A 21,196-nucleotide genomic window follows, 5' to 3' on the forward strand; every position below is an offset into this window, starting at 1 on the left:
AAATATAAAGTTTCTCTCATAGATGTATTTATGTGTTTGTGTTAACTTGAATAAGGAATATTTGTCAACGGAATGCTATTTAGCTCACAACCTGTGTGGCATAGTTCCTTGGTTTTATATGATTTCATTACTTCTATCATTTTGTGTTTAATAGCACCATTGATAATTTAAAGGTAATAAAGATAATTGGAATGTATCAGTAAAACTTTAAAAAAAAATTTCAAGTATTCAAAAACTGTAAAATGTATGTATTAGCTTCATTAAATATTTATTCAACAAAATACTCATTTGTTATTAAAAACAGTTATGTCTAAAATATAAAAGTAACAATTTCTTAATGCTCTTGATAATTATTTTCAATGATGATATCATAGTTAGTCATTTTTTTCCTTGTTTAAATTTATTAACTTGTCTTTACCTCTTACTGATAGTTTTGGTACTGGTTTATCACGTCCAGTTTGAATCTTTTCCATTAAATCTTCCTTACAATTTTTTGTTAAGTAATTTAAAACTTCTACAATATAAAATTATTCATTAAACAAAATTAAAATCTTAATATGAATTACTTGTGCAGAAAATTACTATTAATATCACATTTTTGTTCTTCTGGTACATTATATTTTACCCACGAATGAAATAATGTACCCACAAATTTATTAGATATCCTTGGAAATAATTTTTTGGAAACTGTTACCCAATTTATATCAGACCACTTTTTAGGTTTCATAGTGAGCAAACTAAAAAAATTATATTTCTTATAAACTTTTTTTTATTACTATTGCTGAAGAAATTAATAGTCCTATATTTATTGGTAAAAATATTTCAATAATTTAATGAAGATTCATAATCACAATGATTTTTAAGAAAGTACACAAAATAACCAATTAATCATAAACCAATCAAATATTCATAATTTTTATTTTAATAAGTATAACACCTTAAAGGAAAATAAATATATAAAATATAACTCCATGTCATCAATATTAATATTGACTAATATGCTATTAGAAGTATCTATACTTCTAATGATGACAACTTAACATATAAAAACGAAGTTTAAAGACTAATTTATTAATTAAATTAGATAAATAAATATTATTAATGATTTATTTAATACCAATATAATTCTAAAATCTTTTTGGAATTTTGCAGTTTATATTTTGTATTTACATTAAAATATACTAGTTCGTCATGTTGAGCATAATTTTTACTTTTAAAAAAATTACGTGCAAATTAAATTTGACTTTTTTCTTTTAATTTTTACACTAACATTTTGATGGTTGGGTAAATCCCAACCGAATTTAAACAGTAGGTACAAATTGGTAAACAAAATGTACAACAATTTATGAATATTCTATGTCTTAACATATTTATTCTTTTATTTACACATTAATACTTAAGCACTTCCAAGTGAAATTGTAATTTTACTTAAAATTAAAAATTAAAAAAATTATTTAATTATATTTTAAATTTAGTAAAATTTTACATTTTTTTTTTAATTGTCATAACCTTTTGAAAAATGAACAAATCAAAATAATGTTTTTTTATATAAATACCTAAAGAATTTTCATTTTATTTGGTATATTCTTTAAAAATCTATACATTATCCCTCTCACAATAAAGATTAAAATTAGCAACTTTTGTACAAAAAATGTACTTTTTCAACTTAACTTTTGAAAATGTTCTGGAAATACTTTAAATTTCAAATATATGTTATACTAAAGCTTTGTTTCATAGAATAAGTTAAAAAAAAACAATATTTGTCCCGACACCTTACTTTTTATATGTAAAAAAACACGAATTAAAAAAATAATTTTATTATAGTGTAAAGAATAACAGTTTATTGTGTTATTTTAATTATATATGCTTACCATTTAGGTCAAGCATTATTGTCATATAGGAGGGTGAAATAAACAAGTTTTTATAGACATTCCTTGTCATTATGTCTGTCACATGGCCAATTAAAATAGTTTATTGTTGCCTCTGGTATAAAGAAAACGATAATAATGAATCTTAACCATAATCAGTCTTTCTGTATATGTAAATAGTTCTCAAAATTAAACAAAAATGTTTTTTTTGTTTAAAAAAACATTAATTCTTCCATGCTGCATTTAACATAATACAAAAATCCATATTAAGAAAAAAATATAACTTAGGGATTTGCATTAAAGCATTATTTTGATGGTTATTTTTATTACGGTCAGATTTCAATATTACTCTAGTCTTCTCTATAACCCGTCCTAACTGTACAGTTTTATTTAAAAAAAACTTTTTTTTATTTCGAGAATAGTAAAAGGACAATTTGTGCTCAAAAATTGTCTAAACTTTCATATCAAACATATGACAAAATTAAATATTTTATTATTGATTTTTTGACAATAACAATATGACTTTACCTTTTGTACAAGATTTCTATTCTTTATTTAAATTTATTGATTATTTAGCAATATAAAACTGAAAAATACATAAATTTTAGGTTTAAAAAAAATGTAAGCAACACCCTTCTATTTCATTGTTAAACTCCTGAGCTATCATTTATGTAATAGTAGTAATCAGTCCATAAACACCATTTTTACACATTTATTTAATGTTTATTTAATTTATCACATTTATTCTATTTGAATAAATGAAAAATAAATTTTTAACTACAATTATATTTCAACTTACAATTCTAATATAGATAATTTCATGGATGAATAATGCAGAGTTTCTTTTGAAAATAACATAGTTTTCATCCAAGTATCCCAATAAATTCTAGCTTTTTCAGCATTAATAGATTGAGGAAAATTTTTAACAATTTCATTCCAAGTTTGAGCTGTGATCTTTAATTTTTTTAATTTACGCCATTTTACAGTATTAGTAACTCTAAGTATACTAGAAAATAATTCTTGACGAAGTTGATCAGTCCATATGATTCTCTCTGAAACGTTTTTAAACATATTTTGCTATTTAATTCTAAAATAAATTAAAAATATTACTAGTTCTTAATGGCTCCATTTTTAGAGTATTGATTCTCCTACAAATTTGCAAACGACTTCTACTTAAAAGAAAACTAAGAACTGAAAGTTTATCTTTTATTGCATCACAATTTTTTACTTTCAGGATAATTCGATCTTCTTCTGTTTTGAAACTGAATTTAATAAAACATAATTGTTTTATAAATGTTAAACTTTAATGTAATAAAATAGTCTACATTTTTTTAAAATTAATTTCAAGAAAATGTATTTAACTGCGATTAAGTAATTTACCTTTCATGGTCCAAAGTATTACCCAAAAGAGTATTAAACCTACTGAATACAGAAAATAATAATCTATTTGGAAGTTCTTGAGATATATAACGAAAAAAGGTAAACCTTTGTTCATGTGGTAAAGCCATTTCAAACCCATCTGAAAGGAAGGGTTGAATATTTGTAATATTATACTCCTAAAAAAATAACAAAAATATACTTAGCAGGCTTACCCAATATTTTTATTTTATTTTATATTTACTTTTAACCATTATCTTAATAGTTTGTTTGCATAAAAAGTATTATACAAACTTAATTTACTAAAAAAAATATTACCCAACTGAAAATTATTATTAAATTGATAGCACCAAAATAATCTACACAAAAAAACAAATTCGATAATTTTTTGTTAAAAATAAAATGAAAATTAATCAAATTCTAAGATTTTTGAAAAAAAAAAGATAAAACAATTTTTTTAACACCTGAATATCTGTTTCCAATGAAAACAGGCTTTTTAAATACTTTAATTTATATAATATTTAGCAATACTTAAGAAACAAAATAAGAATTTTAATATATAATATGTGAGTATTTAACATTTTTTGNCTCCGTCAGCAAGTACTATAATTTATATAATATTTAGCAATACTTAAGAAACAAAATAAGAATTTTTAATATATAATATGTGATTATTTAACATTTTTTGAGATAAACTTAATATTCTCTAATTTAGTATATAAAATGTATTTTTTTTAAATAATTAAAAAAATTTTAATTTTTAGATTTGATAAGATTTAAAGTATTTTACCCAAGTATGGTGACCAATAACTAAATGTAGCCTGAGGTAGTTTTAAAATTGTATTTTCAGTTTATGCTTACTAATTCATTAATAAAATTTTAATTTTAATATATATTATTTTTATAATAATATTACCCAGACTCCTTTATTTATGGTTTATTATACAGGATTGTAAATAATAATAGTTAATTTACATTTAATATAATTTTGCTAAAACAAATAATTTTTTTCTTTACAAAATTTTAGAATTCTCAATTATTTCAATAAAAAATATGCGTTTTGCTGAAAATTAATTATCCTCTATAGTTTGCTCCTTAATATAAAACAGTAGTAGTTCAGTAATTTTTATAAAACCTTATAATAATACCTGTTTAAATTTTGACCAGTATTTTAATATTAAATCATCCTCTTCTTTTGAAAAAATTCCTAATTTCACAGAAGGATTCATAGTTTTAATTAATATCATTTGTTCTTTAGTCGGATTGCGGGACAATCTAGATTCTATGTAATGAATGGATATTTTTTTTTTTCTGGTAGCTTTATATTTAAATTTTTAATATCCTGAAATTAAAGAAACAAAAATAAAATTATATGATTTAACAGAAAATAACTTTTAAGAACTGCATTAGTGTACCCCACAATATTCATATTTTTTAAATATTTTATTTAACATTTTCAAGCCATATGATTTGAGCAAAGTAATTTCTGAGGGTGTAGCCATTATACATTTAGTATTAATTGATGAATTAATTTTTTTGAGGAACTGTTTTTTTACTATATTCATAATACAACTTTTATATTTTTTTGCTTCAGATTGAAAAAGGTTTTCAAATATCTTTAAACAATTTATAGTAGTATTCACTTCTTCATCATTGAATTCTTCACTTAAAATATTTAAAATATCATCAAACTGAATATTTTCTTTATCCAATACATTTCCATCGGTAGGTTCTTTAAATGATGAAACAAACATTTTAGAATTAACAAATTTACAATTTCCACCTTGTAATGTTGCAGAATTTATACGAGTTTTTATATATTTAAATCTTATCAGTTAATAGTGTGTGCATTAGGTATTATGTATGTCCCCAATTATAAAATTAGTTTATATACCAATCAACCGATCCAATGGTCAGTACCCGGTTTGTTGTGACAGTGCATCCCTACACTTTTGTATTCTCCCTATGAACCAGTTCAAAGTTGGCACCCCCACCACCCGGCGACATCATGATCACCGGCCACTACACAAATGCCGCTACAACAGATTTTTAACACGCTTATATTAGTTTCACTTGTATGTATGTATGTATGTATGTATGTATGTATGTATGTATGTATGTATGTATGTATGTAACTCTTCAAACGCCACGCGTTATCGCGTATCCCGTCGTCTATGGCCTTGAGACTAGACATTCACCCCTCCCCACGCCACGCTAACCACACGAAGGCACACTATTCCTATAAAAATTTATTTTTAGTTATCGTACCCGTACACGCGTGCTTGTCATCAATATTATATATATATAAACAAATTTTTATTTTGACTGACCAATAACGCCCGCGTCTAATGCGCCTTACGTATTTATATTTATATATTCCTACCATCGTTTATACGTCAGGTATAACGTTAGTCCGACCCAACCCGCCCACAAAATACGGTTATACCTAGTGCATGATACGTTTACGTACTTAAGTCGCTTTACTTGTAAATATATATATTCTAATTACTATTAAAATTTATTTATTAACACGCTTTATTTTAATTAAGAGATATAAAGTATTTATTTCGATTACGAGGGATGATTTCCATATCGTCATTTTTCGTCACTACCTCCATGTTTCGGGAGTGAGTAATTTACGCGCCTGCTGCTTTCCTTGGATGTGGTAACCACGTTTTTGTTTTTTGTATTTTTTTTTGTCCTCCGTTTTTTTTTTTATAAAATAAAACGTTGAGTCGACCGGCCGTCAACCAGGCTGTTTTTTGTATTTTTTTTTGTCCTCCGTTTTTTTTTGTATAAAATAAAACGTCGAGATGTCCACGATGGCGTAAGACACAACTATGGCCGGTGGTGAGCCGGCACTCCTCAAGATCAAGTACAACATCAATAAAACCCCCTTTTTAATTTGTGTATCAAGCACCTCCTTTTTTTTTTTCTTCTTCTTACATATGAAAATATATATATTTAAAATAATAATTATAAAATTTAATCATTAATTATAAAAAAAATGTTATTATATTTTGCATGGCCTCTTTTATTTTACTCTCCATACTTTTCCCTCATTTTTATTAATATTTGTTATTTTTTGTTCTTATCAAAACCTAGTAGCTCCGTCAGCAAGTACTATCTTGTTTGGCGCGGCTACTAGGTCACTGTCCAGTGTTCCCTCTGGGCAGTGGGTAATTAGTAGGCCCTCTGTTTGGCTGAAACCTTACAACCTTCATCTTTCTTAAATGTATGAGCAATACATTTTTTTCTTTCTATTTTATTTGAATTTTGTTCTTTCTTATTTTTAACTGTATTTTTACAATTTAATTCATCAGGTTCTACACAGTTGGTTATTGTTATATCATTATTTTTATAAAACTTATTTAGTATTTTGTTATTAGTGCTTTTATGGACACTTTTGTCATTACTTTCATGAGTATGTGAAGTATAACGGTGCTTTTTATATTTGATTTTGTTTACAATTTCATCATTTTCAAGGTTTAGAGAGCTAAACTGGCGTTTTTTAGTTTTAACTCTATTTGCAAGATCGTTTTTATACTCTGATATCAAACATTCTGACAGTTATCCTTTTTTTCTAGGAATAACATCTTAACTGATTTTTCATAGACATTTTAATATTTTAAATCTCAAGCAGTAAATAATGCCATATAAATTAGAATCGATATTAAAAATGATTGTATTTTTATTAATACAAAAAACAAATTTACTTTAAAAATTTATCATCAATTAAAATGTACTTGAAGAAAATTACAAAGTTATTTTGAAATTTCCAATATATTAACGAAAATAAAAGTTAAATAATTTAAAATTTGATTCGACTAAATAATCACATTTTTTTTAACATACTGATTGTGTCTGTTTACCACATTACCAACATTTAAAATGCCGCGGTTCGTATTAGTGATGGGTTGGTACTTATGTAATCGGTCCAAAGTAACAAGTACATTGGTGGAACGAGTAGGACCGATTACACTTGGTCGTTACACTATCTTTCCGTCGGTACAAAATACAGTTGATCCCCAAATGATTAAAATAGTGACCTGAGTACTTGATTAGTTCTTGCTTGTTCGGAATTGTGTAACTACATCCTACAGTTACTGTCTATTTGGTAAACCGTTGACTAGGCCGCCCTCTTCTTACTGTGATGGAAAACTAACGCTATCCCTTGATTTTTTAATAATCTTAAATAAACGGATACTAGACCACCCAATTTTATAACTGCTATTGGTATCCATCTACATATTATTAATTAGTGATGGGCATAATCGAATTATTAGTAATCTAGAGGATCTCTAGAAATTTTACTCGAAATTAAAATCATTTTATTATTTTGATAATAGTAATCGAGATTATTCTTAATGATGTTTAAGTATGTTTCGATTACATTAAATACATTTATAACTTATAACCAAATTATTAAATTAAATATATGTAAAGAAATATGCATAAGATGTTTCAATAATACTACGGACTAATGTATAATGTATGTATACTATTATTGAAATTTAAAATATACTAATTCATTTACGAAATTACGATTATTTTACTTATAACCGAAATATCTTGATTATGCCCATCACTAGTTAAAATGTGATTATTCATATCAAAAAATATTCTTAGTCTTTTTTTTAGCTTCGATGCAAAGCTGAGAATGTATTGGTTTTACTAAGATGTGTTTTTTTTGTGTCTGTTACCACTTTTACTCAGCTCTCACCGAACCGATTTCTTTCAATGATACGTCAAAAGATCATAAATCGTATCTAGTCGAAGACATTACCCTCAAAAATTGAAAAAAATTCCCTCGTTCCCCGTAAATGGGGAAAACCTCCAAAAAAATTACAAATTTAAAAATCGCTAATTTTCGAAATTTTTTCAATTTTTTTTACTAAAAACTGCCGTAACTTTTTCAAAAATGAACATATCAATATAATTTTTTTTTTTATAGATGCTTGATGTCTTTACTTATCATTTGGTATAAATTTGTAAATTTGACCTTTTTTCTGCCCACAGAGGGGGATTTAAAATGACAACTTTTTCACAAAAAATTAACTTTTTCAACTTAACTTTTTAACTTTATAATGCTATGNAAAAATTAACTTTTTCAACTTAACTTTTTAACTTTATAATGCTATGATTGAAAAGTGTATGGATCAACATTATTTTTTTATGAGAAATAATATTTTTTAATAATCCCTTTTTCATTCTACATACTTTATCTTAATTAGGATATAAATAAGAAAATAAGAGATTATGTTGCTTTTGAAATAATCCACCAATTTTTTAAAATTAAACACTATCTACAGATTTGCATCGAAGCGTTTCTTATGATGGTGATTTTAATCACTGTCAGATATATCTATACTTGTCCCATCTATGCCTCGTCCACACTGTACTTCGACCCCAATGTGCTACCGTTTTTTTTTTTTTATCATATATGAGAATATATTTGAAAAGACAAATTAGATGTATTTTTGTTTTAAATAATTAATTATTAATTGAATCTAATTGTTTTAATTAAGTTAAAACAAATATATTGTTCTCGTCATTATTAATATGCAGAACTTTTCTTTGATACATTCAACCTGTTTAATTATCAATATTGTTATTGTATTCCAAATAATCTTCTTGGAATTTATATTCATGATTACTTGATCTCCTATAATTGACTCTGTCGTACGTCCCGTAGTGCCCCGACGTACGACACAAAAAGTAATGCACAAATTAAATAATGTTTTTAGATGACGAGTTCGTCTTAATTAGCAAGTGGTACAGTTTTGGCTTTTTACTCTCCAACCTGAGGGTTAAGGGTGCGAAGAGAATACCGAGCAAAACGGGTACATTATTTTTTTTTTGTTTTTGTTTGTTAGATCGTCGCGAGTGGCCGATTTGAATTTACAGTTATTTAGTAAGCTCGAGTGTAAGAGCGTCTAAGTGAGGTTAGGTGATGTAGTGTTGCTTGGAGCTACAGTATCACGCTGTAACGGTGGTCACGCCGCGGTTGATAATTCAAATCAAAACGTGTTTATTTATTATAAGTGATAATATTCGATTTTCGGTTCTCAGGGCACTAACGGTTATACGAATTAGTTGTTTATTTATTTATTAATATTTTTTTTGTGTGTGTTGTTTTTGTTTAAGAAAATAATTCGTGAGTGTTCGGTTCCCAGCGAATAAAATGGCTGATGAGGAAACAATACGCGCACCAACATACACCGAACTTATTAAACTTGTAAATAATCTGAAGGCCCAGGTGGATGTCCTACAAAGTGTTACATCGACTTCCTCCACTATTGCAGCTAGTAAGTAAATGAGACTGAATACAAAACCAATATCTCAAATGGAGTATAGAGTAATTCCGGATCTCAGTCAGTCTGTGAGACCGTTAACTGGCCGGGAAAAGCCACACATAGCTGATGACTGGCTTAGATCAGTGGAAAACTCAATTCTAGTATATTGCTTAGATAAAATATAAAATTTCAAGGTCACATGTTAATCTGGTCGTTATTTATAGTCGTTTGAAGTATAGATATGGTTACATTACGGTTATTTCAACATAAAAAAGGTCTTTCGTTGTAAAGTTTTTTAACAAGTTAATAAAAAGTTTTTTCGAAATTTTTTTTTTTTTGTTTTATTAAAAGTAAAGGTCAAAGATATCAAAAAAAAAAAATTTCGAAAAAAATTTTTTTTAACTAAGTAATGATCGTTTTTGAAACTAAAAAGCACAATACTAAAAATTACCCTATTTTACCCAAGTATCAATGCATAGATATTGTAGAGCAACTAGTCTAGATTTCAAAAATATAATTTTTTATTGCGGCGGATAAAAATAACTGTGCATAAAGCTAATAAGATTAAACCAATTCGTACATTTTTTATTTACAATTAGCTTTCATTTATTTCAATTTTTAGTATTGAATTGTTTAGGTTATTTATTTAATCTTCAACGTTCGATTCGGAATTGACAAATAAATTTTGCACATCAATAGAAAATTAATTTATACTTTTTTTTTAAAATAATTTCATTGGAGATATATATGGATCACTTGATACTAATAGCATATGCATCAAATCTTTATTGGTATAACATTGAACATAACAGGAATAGATATAAATTTAGTAAAACGATTTGGAAACATACATTCAGCAATTTCCCATGGAAAAAAATTAATGTAGATTATTTTTATATTTATGCCACGGAAACAGCTAAAATTTTTACTGATTTATACCTGTGGTATTATATGCCTGCTAGTGTCCACAAAATGTTAATTCATGGAGCGGACGTAATACGATTCGCAATACTTCCGATTGGTATATATATATTCATTACAATCCTATACATAAATTAAATTGAGTAACAATTTATTCAAAAACATTTTTAGTTCAACTTTCGGAAGAAGCCCTGGAACCCAGAAAAAAGATTATAAAAAAATAAGTTTGAGGTATAATACCAATAAGATTTCATGCATATGCTATTAGTATCAAGTGATACATATATATCTCCAATGAAATTATTTTCAAAAAAAACTTGAGACTTATGAGCGCCTAAAATTTGATTTCAGACCACTGTGCATTGGGTCGGATGCACACCAGTGAAGACGCATTGTTGTCAGATTTAACATCCTGGTGTCGCATGACTAATCTGAGATCAGCAAAGGGGGTAATTCTCTAGAACAAAACAGAAATAGCAGAGGACATTGTTCAAATTTTAGAGAAGACAAGACCAAGGTGGTTTAGAACAAAAACTTACTTACCGATAGTAAGTGACCAGGAGGCTAAATTCCAAAATAAGTGGCCAAGGGCTTCTTGGAGAAGCAGTAAGCTACAAACCACTGATGGTGCTAATACTGATAATCGAATGGAGCATAAGGTTGGATATATGACCCATGAGTGTAATAGGTCTAAAAGACCGAGGAAGTATTTTAAGTGTTCGGTAGAAGGACATATGGCTCGGGATTGTCCAACATCTGCGAAAGTGACAGTTATAAATAATAATAGGAGCCGACGACAGAAATATAAAAGAAATAACTATTAACGACCAACTTGTCACTGTGCATGGTTTAATAAATACAGGGAGCGATTATTCTTTTATTAAATGCAGTGTGGTGGATAAATATAAGTTACCAGTGGTACCTAAAACAGTAAACTTCATGGTATTCGGAAATAGCCAATATACTGTGAGTGGTGGGAAAACTACGGCTGTAGTCAAAATTGATGAGGTTTAGGAACCTTTAAAGTTTATGGTAGTGGATGACAATAAACAGAACCATGATATCATAATTGGTAGAAATTTTACAGACCTGGAAGGAGTAACTTTTGTAAAAACAATCAATGGATTACATTTTGGACATGGAATTGAATTCCCATTTGAGAAAGAAGCAACCATTGATGACAGCATGGAGGTGAAAAATCAAGAAGTAGTACTAATTGTTCAGAAGGATGGCGGTCTAGAAGAAATTACTATGGACATAGTCAACTATAATTCTAATTTCAACCAGAGACAAGTAAACGAACTTGTTAATTTGCTAAGAGTTCCGAATATGCTTTGCGTTTAGTTTACAAGATTAGGGTGTACTAGTTACATGACTATGGACATTGTGGATACAAATTTGCCAGTGGTAAGCAAGCCGTATAGAGTCAGCGCTTCAGAAAGGAGAACGATTGACTCCATAGTACAAGAATGGAAAGATAAAGGGTTAGTGACTGAAACTAAGTCACCTTATGCATTACCAGTTCTACTTGTGCCAAAGAAAGATGGAAAACAACGTCTTGTGATAGATTACAGGAGGTTAAATGCTCAGACGGTTAAAAAAAATGATCTCACGCCAAATGTAGATGACCAGTTAGAAACACTGTGCGGATATACTTTATTTACAACATTAGATTTGTCAGCTGGTTATCTGCAGGTGCCGTTGACTGAAGCTGCAAAAGAAAAAACTGCGTTCATAACACCTACAGAGACTGGTAAATTCGGGAGAATGGTGTTTGGATTAGCAAATGCACCATATGAATTTTGAAAGTTAATGCAACAAGTGATAGGACATCTAAGAAATAAAATAGCAGTATGGTACATGGATGATGTATTAGTACCAGCATTTAATTTTGGTGATATGATGAGACGATTAAGATTAGTGTTCACAGAATTGAAAAAGGCAAAGTTAACACTAAAATTGCATAAGTACCACTTTGGATGCGAAGAAGTGACATATTTAGGTTTTAATATTAGCACTGATGGTATTAAACCTGGACGAAATAAACTTGACGTTGTAAAAGATTTTCCTTCATCAAAAAGTAAGCATGATGTTAGACGTTTTTTGGATTAAACGGGTTTCTTCCACCTATTTATTCGCAAATATGCAGAGAAGGTTAAACCGATAAGTGATTTACTCAAAAATGAAGCTATTTATGTGTGGAAGAATGAACAAAAAGAAGCGTTCCAACAGTTGAAAAATGCATTAACAGAGGAACCAACTCTGAAACTATATGATACGTGTGCAGTGACAGAGGTACACTGTGATACCAGTTCAATAGGATTAAGTGGTATGTTGTTGCAACAGGATGTTGATTGCAAACTGCGATTAGTGCATGCTGTTTCCAAAAAGACGACAGATGCCGAAAGCAAATATCATTCGAGCCGTCTCGAGTTAATGGCAATAGTTTGGACTTTAACTAAGTTAAGACATTTATTGATTGGTATTCATTTTGTTGTAGTTACCGATTGTCAAGTATTGGTCCATATGAACAGTAAAAAGACAACAAACCCTCAAATTGTCCGTTGGGCAAGTTTGCTTAGTTAATTCAATTTTGAAGTTCGCCATAGGCTGAGGGAGGCTATGCAACATGTTGATGCATTAAGCAGAGCTCCTGTGGATCCTAGCACAGGTGAGACTATGGATCAAATAATAAGCAAAAAGTTGGAGGTATTAGTGACAATGAGTGAAGAAGAATATGTGGTAGCTATGCAAAACAGTGATGCAGAATTAAAAACTATAATATCAGAACTAACTAGTGAAGCACCATCATTGACAGTCATGTCAAAATATGAGATTATCAATGCTATACTGTATCGGATAATTTCGTAAAATGGTGAAAAAAAGAAACTATGGGTGGTTCCAAAATCAATGCGCAAAAGTTTGGTAATTAAGTTTCATGATATGTCGGATCATTTCTCAACAGACAGAACAGTATCTAAAATACTAGAGAAGTATTACTTCCCTCGCTTACGCAGGTATGTTAAACATCACATTAATATGTGTGTTGCCTGTGTTGTGAACAAAGCGCCCCGTGGAAAGTAGCCGGGAAAACTTCATCCCATTGAACCCGGGAAGAGGCCCTTCGAAACGATACATATTGATCATCTTGGACCCTTTCCGACTAGTTCAAAGAAAAATAATTATCTGTTACTGCTTACAGATAATTTGACTAAGTTTGTCAAGCTTTTTCCAGCAAGTAGTGTCCATACTAAAGGAGTCATACGCCAATTAAAGTCATTCACTTTGCAATTTGGGCTACCCAGGACAATCATATGTGACCGTGGAACAGCATTTACCTCAGAACAGTTCAGGAAGTATTGCCATGAGGAAGGAATTGAACTTCATTTGGGGTCAATCAGACATCCACAAACAAATAGACAATGTGAGAGAGCCAATTCGACAATACTATCAGTAATTACTACTGACACTGATAAAGAGTCCACATGGGACGAAAAACTACCCGAAGTGGAGTTTAAGCTGAACAATATGCTTAATAAGACTACTGGAAAGTCACCATTTCAAGCTCTGTATGGATATTCACCAATGTTACAAGATGGTTTCTTAGACAAACTTGTGACAGTAACAACATTAACCGAAGATCCGGTAGACTCACAGACCAGAATCAGAGAGAACATTGCAGAAGCTCAACAGAAATGGAAACAGAGGTATGACAAACGAAAGGTGGAAGCAAAATTTCAAGTTGGAGAAATTGTGTTTCTACGTTGCCCTCCTGTGCCACTGGTACATCAACAAAAGTATAGAGGACCACTTGTGGTAACTAAGGTATGTGATGGGGATACTTACAAGATTGCTTCAGTGCGTCCTACCCACCGGCGACTGTATGCTACTACAGCTCATGTTAGTCTCTTAAAGCAGTTCAATAGTCAAGCTCAAGTGGATGACAGTACAGAAAAAGAAGGAGGAAGCGAGTCGGAAGAACCTGAACCAACGGTGGAAGTAGGAAGACCAAGACGTAACGTTGCAATACCCAAAAGGTATAAAGGTTTTGTTATGTGATTGAAATGATTATGCTCGACAAGAGGATGAACTGTTAATTATATTAAATTGTTTTCTTTGTGTGATTTATTTGTTAAGTATAAATAATTATTTGAAAATTTATGTTTGTTTCAAAAAAAATTATGGTTTTTACTAGTTATTCTGTTATATATAAATATTGATTATTGTTAAAGAATTATTAATGAGGTCATTAATTGTGTCAGCACGCCCAAATGATTTGTGGAGGGGAAAAAAAAGGAAATAATAGATAAGTGTGTGTGTGCCTGTGTGGCGGTTCTAGTGAAACATTTTTTTTTTAGTGTGTTACACTTATAAATGTATGTTTTTTTTGCAATGTTCTTTAATAAAGAGTGTGTTTGTTCATAATATAGTTATTCTATAACAATTACAATATATTGTTATCGTTTTAGTGATAAAATATGATATCCATACTAAGAAATTATCAACAGTGAAATTTTGGTTTGCCTGCGTTATTGTTTATTTATAGTACAAAAATTATTGCTCCTTATCTTGTATATGCCCAAATGTAGGTAGTTGATTTTACTGTCACTAGACACATTATTTCTAAATAATTGTTATCGTCGATATTTGTTTTTCATTTCACGACTTAGATGAACATAAATATTTTTCTTAGACCTCCCTACCTCTCTTTTCAAAACCTAAATGTCTGGCCGTGACCATGATAAATTTCGGTAGTATATTTGTGAAGCTGAAAAAAGAAAAAAGAGTTACAAAGAAAAGAACGTGGGATATTTGATAAATATATATATCGACCAAAGAAACTTAACAAGGAACAAAATGCTTTGACTTCCCAATTAGATGATACCGATAATGATCTAAATGTAGGAAATAATTAAACTGAAAATTAATTAAACTCTGAATCCGAAAATATTGATACAAGTACAATATTTGACTTCAATGCCGGGCAACTTGGCCAGACCATATAAGTAATGAATTAAAGGCTGATATTGTTAAATAGGGGACTATTAAAATAATTAATTACAACTTTCCGTATAATGATGATTAACCTTATCGAAGAAGCATTACAAAATAATATTATACTCGTAATATGCCTAATGGAGAAATTGTTGACCGTTAGTGACTTGTATATTCAAAATTAAAAGATCGAGTGTTTTGTTTTTGTTTCGTACTACTCAGTCAAGGAAAATCAGAAAGTAATTTAGCCAATATTAAGGAAGGTTTAAATGACTGGAAGCTTTGTTGCAAAAGCTTTTATAACATGAACGTTCTGAGGCTCATAATTTATCTTTAAAGCAATGGTTTGACTTAAAAATAAGATTAAAGTCATTGACTACTATAGATCAACAACATTTGGCTCAAATAGAAAAATAAATAAACCATTGGAAAGCTATCCTTTAGCGAATTTTATGTATAATTCAGTATTTGGCTAAGCATAATGATGGGTTTCGTGGGAAATCAGATATGATATTTACAAAAAATAATGGTAAGTTTTTAGGTTTGATTGAAATGTTATCCAAATTGGACGCGGTTACAATAGAACATGTACGACGCATTAAAAATAAAGATATACACACTCACTACTTAGAACAAAATATTCAGGATGAGCTCATTAATTTGATGGCTAATGAGGTTAAAAAAAAAATAATAAAAGAAATTCAACAATGATACTAACCGCAAAGAGCAATGATCTATAATAAAATGCACAGTAAATATGAACAAAAATGATGATCTTAATGAACCTAAAATAAAAGAATATTTTTTAGATTTTATAATTGTTGAATCAACTATTGGACTAAATCTTAAAATGTCGTTTTGAACAAACTGAATGAATTTGGTATACAAATATCGATCTATAGGGGTCAAAGTTATGATAATGAGGCAAATATTACTGGTCAGTATCAAGGAGTTCAGTCTTGCATTCTTCAACAAAATTCTAGAGCTTCTTTTATGCCTTGTGCTTCTCACAATTTGAACTTATTACTTCGCGATATCGCCAAAAGTTCAGTTAAAGCTATGACATTTTTTGGGACCGTTGGAAGAGTATACACAATTTTTTCTGGATCAACTTCTAGATGAGCCATTTTAAATAAGCATTGTCAAATTATGACTGTGAAGAAATGGTCTAAAACTCGTTGGGAGAGTCGCCTTGAGAGTGTTAAAGCGATTTGATATCAAATGCCAGAAATTTTAAATGGATTGGAAGAAGTATAAAATACATCATCAGACTCTTTATAAAGAAGTGAATCTAAATCCTTAGAAAATGAAATTAGTAGTTACGAATTTATTCTTAGCATAATTATTTGATATGATATTCTAGTAGAAGTTAACACAATAAGCAAAAGTCTTCAGAGCACTAACATGGATTTAGATATTTCAGATAGTATGTTAAATGGATTACTCTCATTTTTGAATGACTATAGGAAAATATTCAGATTCAAAACCAATAGGTTTTGAATCTGTAAAAACAACTGCTAAAGATTTAGCAGAAGCTATAGGTGTTTCTACAGTTTTTAGAAAAAAACTGTATACGAACAAAAAAAAAAATATATTTTCATATGAAACTCAAGATGAACCATCTAAAAATGAAGAAATTACTTATTATCAAGATTATTTTTTAAATATTGTTGATCAAGCTATCGTTTCCATGAATATGAGATTTTCACAGCTTAAATCGATTAATAACAACTTTGGTTTTTTGTATCGGATTAACAAAATAAAATTTATGGAAAAAGAGGAGTTAAAAAAATGTTAAAAAAAAGGTGAATTAAATTATATAAATGGTTATAAATTGTATGAAGAATTGCTTATTTTTTGTACAACGATTTCTGAAGAAACGACAACTTTCAAGCTCTTTCAGTACTAAAAATATGTTGCGGTTCTTATCCAAATATTTCAATTGCACTCAGAATAATTCTTTCAGTTGCAGTAACATCTGTTGGTTCGGAAAGGAGTTTATCCAAATTAAAAATAATAAAAAACTACTTAAGTAGTACTTTATCTCAGTGTAAGCTTACAAGCCTAGCTACTTTATCAATTGAATAAGAAATTACTGACTTATTAGTTTTAATGAGCTGATTGACATTTTTGCTGCAACCAAGATCAAAAAAAAATTATTTTTATGTAATAAAATTCATTTTTTTTTTTGCAATTCACCTGTACCCATTTACATCGCCATATCATCGCTTTGCGATTAACCACATCCCATTTATGATAATAAATTCTATTCACCATTTGATGACAAAGTTATTCATTCAAGACTAGTTCATTGGTGTAATTTTCAAGACTATAACAATTGATAAGTAGTTAATTATTTGTCATTATTTTATTACTTTTACATATATTTTTAATTATTTGTCTTTGCGCCAGTGTGGCATAAGTGTTAAGTGTTCCCCCTACCCCATTAGTACATATATAAGATTTTATGATTTATGTTAAAATACAGAAAATTGTTTTATATTCTTTCAATATATTGTAACGTGACCAAATGTGAATTTTTATGGTATAGATAGATTTACTGTTTTGCTTTGCTAATGGGCGCGCGTACGTTATATCCGGCCGTGTAATTAGTAAACTGTACTGTTGCTGTCAAGGTGAACGCTATACACACAATATCCTTTATCAGTTTAATATTCGTTCCCTATATGACACATACACTGGCCACCACTGTCAATACCTGTATAATTTTAATATTGTTAATACACTTATCTTTTTTATATTTTGTAAATTGTTAAGCCGATACCCTCTCCCAAACGTAATCGTCGTCGTCGTTGTGTAACAAAAATTGATTTTCTCTTCCTTTTGATCCACCGTTGTGGTATTTTGTTGCTGTGTGCGTACAGCCAACATAAATTTTTTTTTTCGTGTATGTCGTTAGTTAAATAATGTATTAACTTTTATAAAGCGTCGGCCATTTTCTAGGGCCGAGATCCACATCTTCGGATGAGTCCCATCCGGGACTGGTTATCGTATTGTTTTTATTTAATATATTGTTTTGAGCCTTTTCTGTTTATTTGTTTTATTCTTTTATGATATATATATATATATTTAGCAATAATTAATAAAAACAAGGTTATTAGTCAGTGGTGTGTCATGTATATTTAATACATATATATATATATATATTATTTTCGCAGTGCCCAAGTACGGTCCGGCAGGCCCGATTACAAAAATTATCCGCCGCGCCTGGAGTACACGGACTTGTTCCGATGCGGAAGACACTTCTCGTGTAATGTTTAAAAGTTGTAGGTTAAATTTTTTTTTGTTTTAATAATTGTTTTTTTCTCTCTTGTCCCTTCATTTTCAGAGTGGTTTTTGTGTTTTGTCCACTATTAATTTAAANTTATTTGCAGAGTGGTTTTTGCCTTCGGGTTTTGTCCACTATTAACTTAATTGTAATAATTTAATAAAGTCCCCTTAATTTTCTTAATCAACAAAAATCTTTTTATTGCGTGAATATCTTCAATATTCACGTGTATCTTATTTTTTTTTTACCTTTAAATAATTCTCTCTAGTTTTTAGGTAACGGTCTTCGACATACTAAAGTATGTCCACCACTGGTGACATCAAATAAACATATTTTGTTTTATTTACAAGGTATTAGCGTATTATAGTCTACAACAACACTTTATATCTTAGTATATAAGTATATACATATAATTTTTTATATATTATAATATACAAATATTATTATTATAATAATATTGTTTTATATTATTGGTTTACTTATTGTTTATTTTTTTAAATCCACTTATGGTCCGGGTGTTTTTTTTTTTTATGATCAAGACCCTCGCCTAAGTGGTTGGCGATCTGATTTTCCTTTTGCAAGGGAGCCATGAGGGTGGCGACTCCACAATCCGTTGCGTGGCCCAAATCGTCACCTCTCAATATTTTACTCATTTTACAGTCTACTCCTAATTTTTTCTCCTTGCATGATTTTAGAGACTCTAAAAACGAACTTAAACTAACTCGCAAATCATTACCGGGAGTTTCGTTCAAACATTTGGTCCTTCGGGCAGGATATTTTTATAGTAATCATGTCGAGAAAAAGTGCGAAAACCAAACCCGCTGAAAAGAACAAAGTGCTTATTATTGCCCGTTTATGACGCGATCGTGCTCTGAAATCATTTAAATAAATCTACGTGGTCACAGAAATGGTTAAGAGTGACCCATCACTAATGTATGAGTTGGAAATTCATTCGCGTTAACTAGATTCCCAAATTATGCAATTTCGCGAACACCAACATGCTGTGATTGAAGCTTCTTGGTCGAAAAATTCGAGTGTTTTGATTCTCCAGTTACCAATATAATGGAGACGCTTATTTTTAAAATAAATTCAGTATTAACGCCAACTACTTCCACAAATAGTATGCCTACTTCTATAACGCCTTAATCACAATATAACACCTATTTAACGACTGTTGATTTGCCTAAATTTGATGGTAATCCTGAAAATAGCGTTCGTTCTATGAAAGATTTGATTCTTTTGTTGTTCCGCCAGAAATATTAATAAAATCGACCGATTTCATCTATTATTATCATGTTTATCTGGTCCCGCGTTAAATACAATAAAATCTTATCCACTCTCTGCCGCCAACTATGATGACACATGGAGCGCTCTTATAGAGAGGTATGAAAACCAATGACTATTAGCATCAGTACATTTGGATAGGTTATTTTCGTTCAAACAAATAATTACACAATAATTATCAGCTTTAAATAGTTTTATTGATATTTTTAATGACAAAGTAACAGTCATAAAAATCTCGGTTTGGAAGATTTAACTGGGTTGTTACTTTTTTATATGGGTGCTAAGGTATTAGACGTAGACACGCGTCGTTTGTTCGAGGCCACAGTATCGTAGTTTACTATTCTAAGTATAGACGACCTGATTTCCTTTGTTCGGCAGCGTTGTCGAATTTTAGAAAATATCAAGGGCTACAATAGCGATAAGAAAGAACGCGCAAACAAAAATAACATAAGTAACAAATTTTATGCACAACAAAGAACTGTATTAACCAGAACTACCGGATCAACAAAAAATGTCCATTTTTTTCAGACTCTCATCCAGCGTATTGTTGTAATGTTATTCGGCTATAAACTACTGAAAAACGGCGTGAAGCCGTTGTTAAAAAAAAGTTTTCGTGATTGAGTAATTTGCATCGCGCCGCTGAGTAAATCGAAGTCATGCTCGAAATACCAGAAACGTCACCATACTAGCATCTTCATTCTAACATCTTAAATACTCAAAACTCAGTACCAGTCAGTTCAAATAGCTTAAATAGTGAAACCACTGGTACCTTAGAATCTAACGTTCAGGAATTTCGCGGTTTATCGCAGTCAAATATTACCGTCATTTTAGGTATTGCAGTTATTCGTATTCGTAATAGTCGAGGTGATTATCAAACAAATCGCGTTTTATTAGATAGTGGTTCGCAGGTGTCTGAAATAACAATACGTTATGTATATAGGCTAGGTAAACCAAGCTTAGATACACAACCCAACGCAAGTGTTTACGCAGTATTATCGGTCTTGGAAAAAACCCGGTAAATGAATTAAGTAGAGAAACCAGTTGTTATTTCATACCGCGACAACAATCGGAGCCGACCTTTTGTTGCAATGATGTCGTTATACTACAACAGATAACAACAATGATGCCTATCTCACCACTACTGTCAGCCGTTCGTAAGGCATATA

General features: G+C 29.7%; 1 protein-coding gene, 1 long non-coding RNA gene and 1 pseudogene across 2 annotated transcripts in view; 1 reads left to right on the plus strand and 2 right to left on the minus strand.

Annotated features, from left to right (window-relative positions):
* Positions 1-21,196, minus strand: part of LOC126899191 (uncharacterized) — a 154,180-nt gene that overhangs the window by 43,855 nt on the left and 89,129 nt on the right. The gene's annotated exons all lie outside the window — the stretch shown is intronic.
* Positions 226-7,276, minus strand: LOC126899147 (uncharacterized; annotated as a pseudogene).
* Positions 8,761-14,797, plus strand: LOC126899170 (uncharacterized). Its single transcript, XM_050673771.1, has 2 exons — positions 8,761-9,553; positions 10,814-14,797. Exon 2 carries the CDS (start codon positions 13,991-13,993, stop codon positions 14,519-14,521), a length of 531 nt encoding a protein of 176 aa, XP_050529728.1. The 5' UTR covers positions 8,761-9,553; positions 10,814-13,990; the 3' UTR covers positions 14,522-14,797.

Source organism: Daktulosphaira vitifoliae, unplaced genomic scaffold (assembly GCF_025091365.1).
Source record: "Daktulosphaira vitifoliae isolate Bord-2020 unplaced genomic scaffold, ASM2509136v1 Scaffold_2, whole genome shotgun sequence".
Taxonomy (NCBI): domain Eukaryota; kingdom Metazoa; phylum Arthropoda; class Insecta; order Hemiptera; family Phylloxeridae; genus Daktulosphaira; species Daktulosphaira vitifoliae.

What these genes read in the sequence shown, in the direction of transcription:
- LOC126899170 (XM_050673771.1), top strand. Translation starts at nt 13,991, where the DNA reads ATGCTTAATAAGACTACTGGAAAGTCACCATTTCAAGCTCTGTATGGA.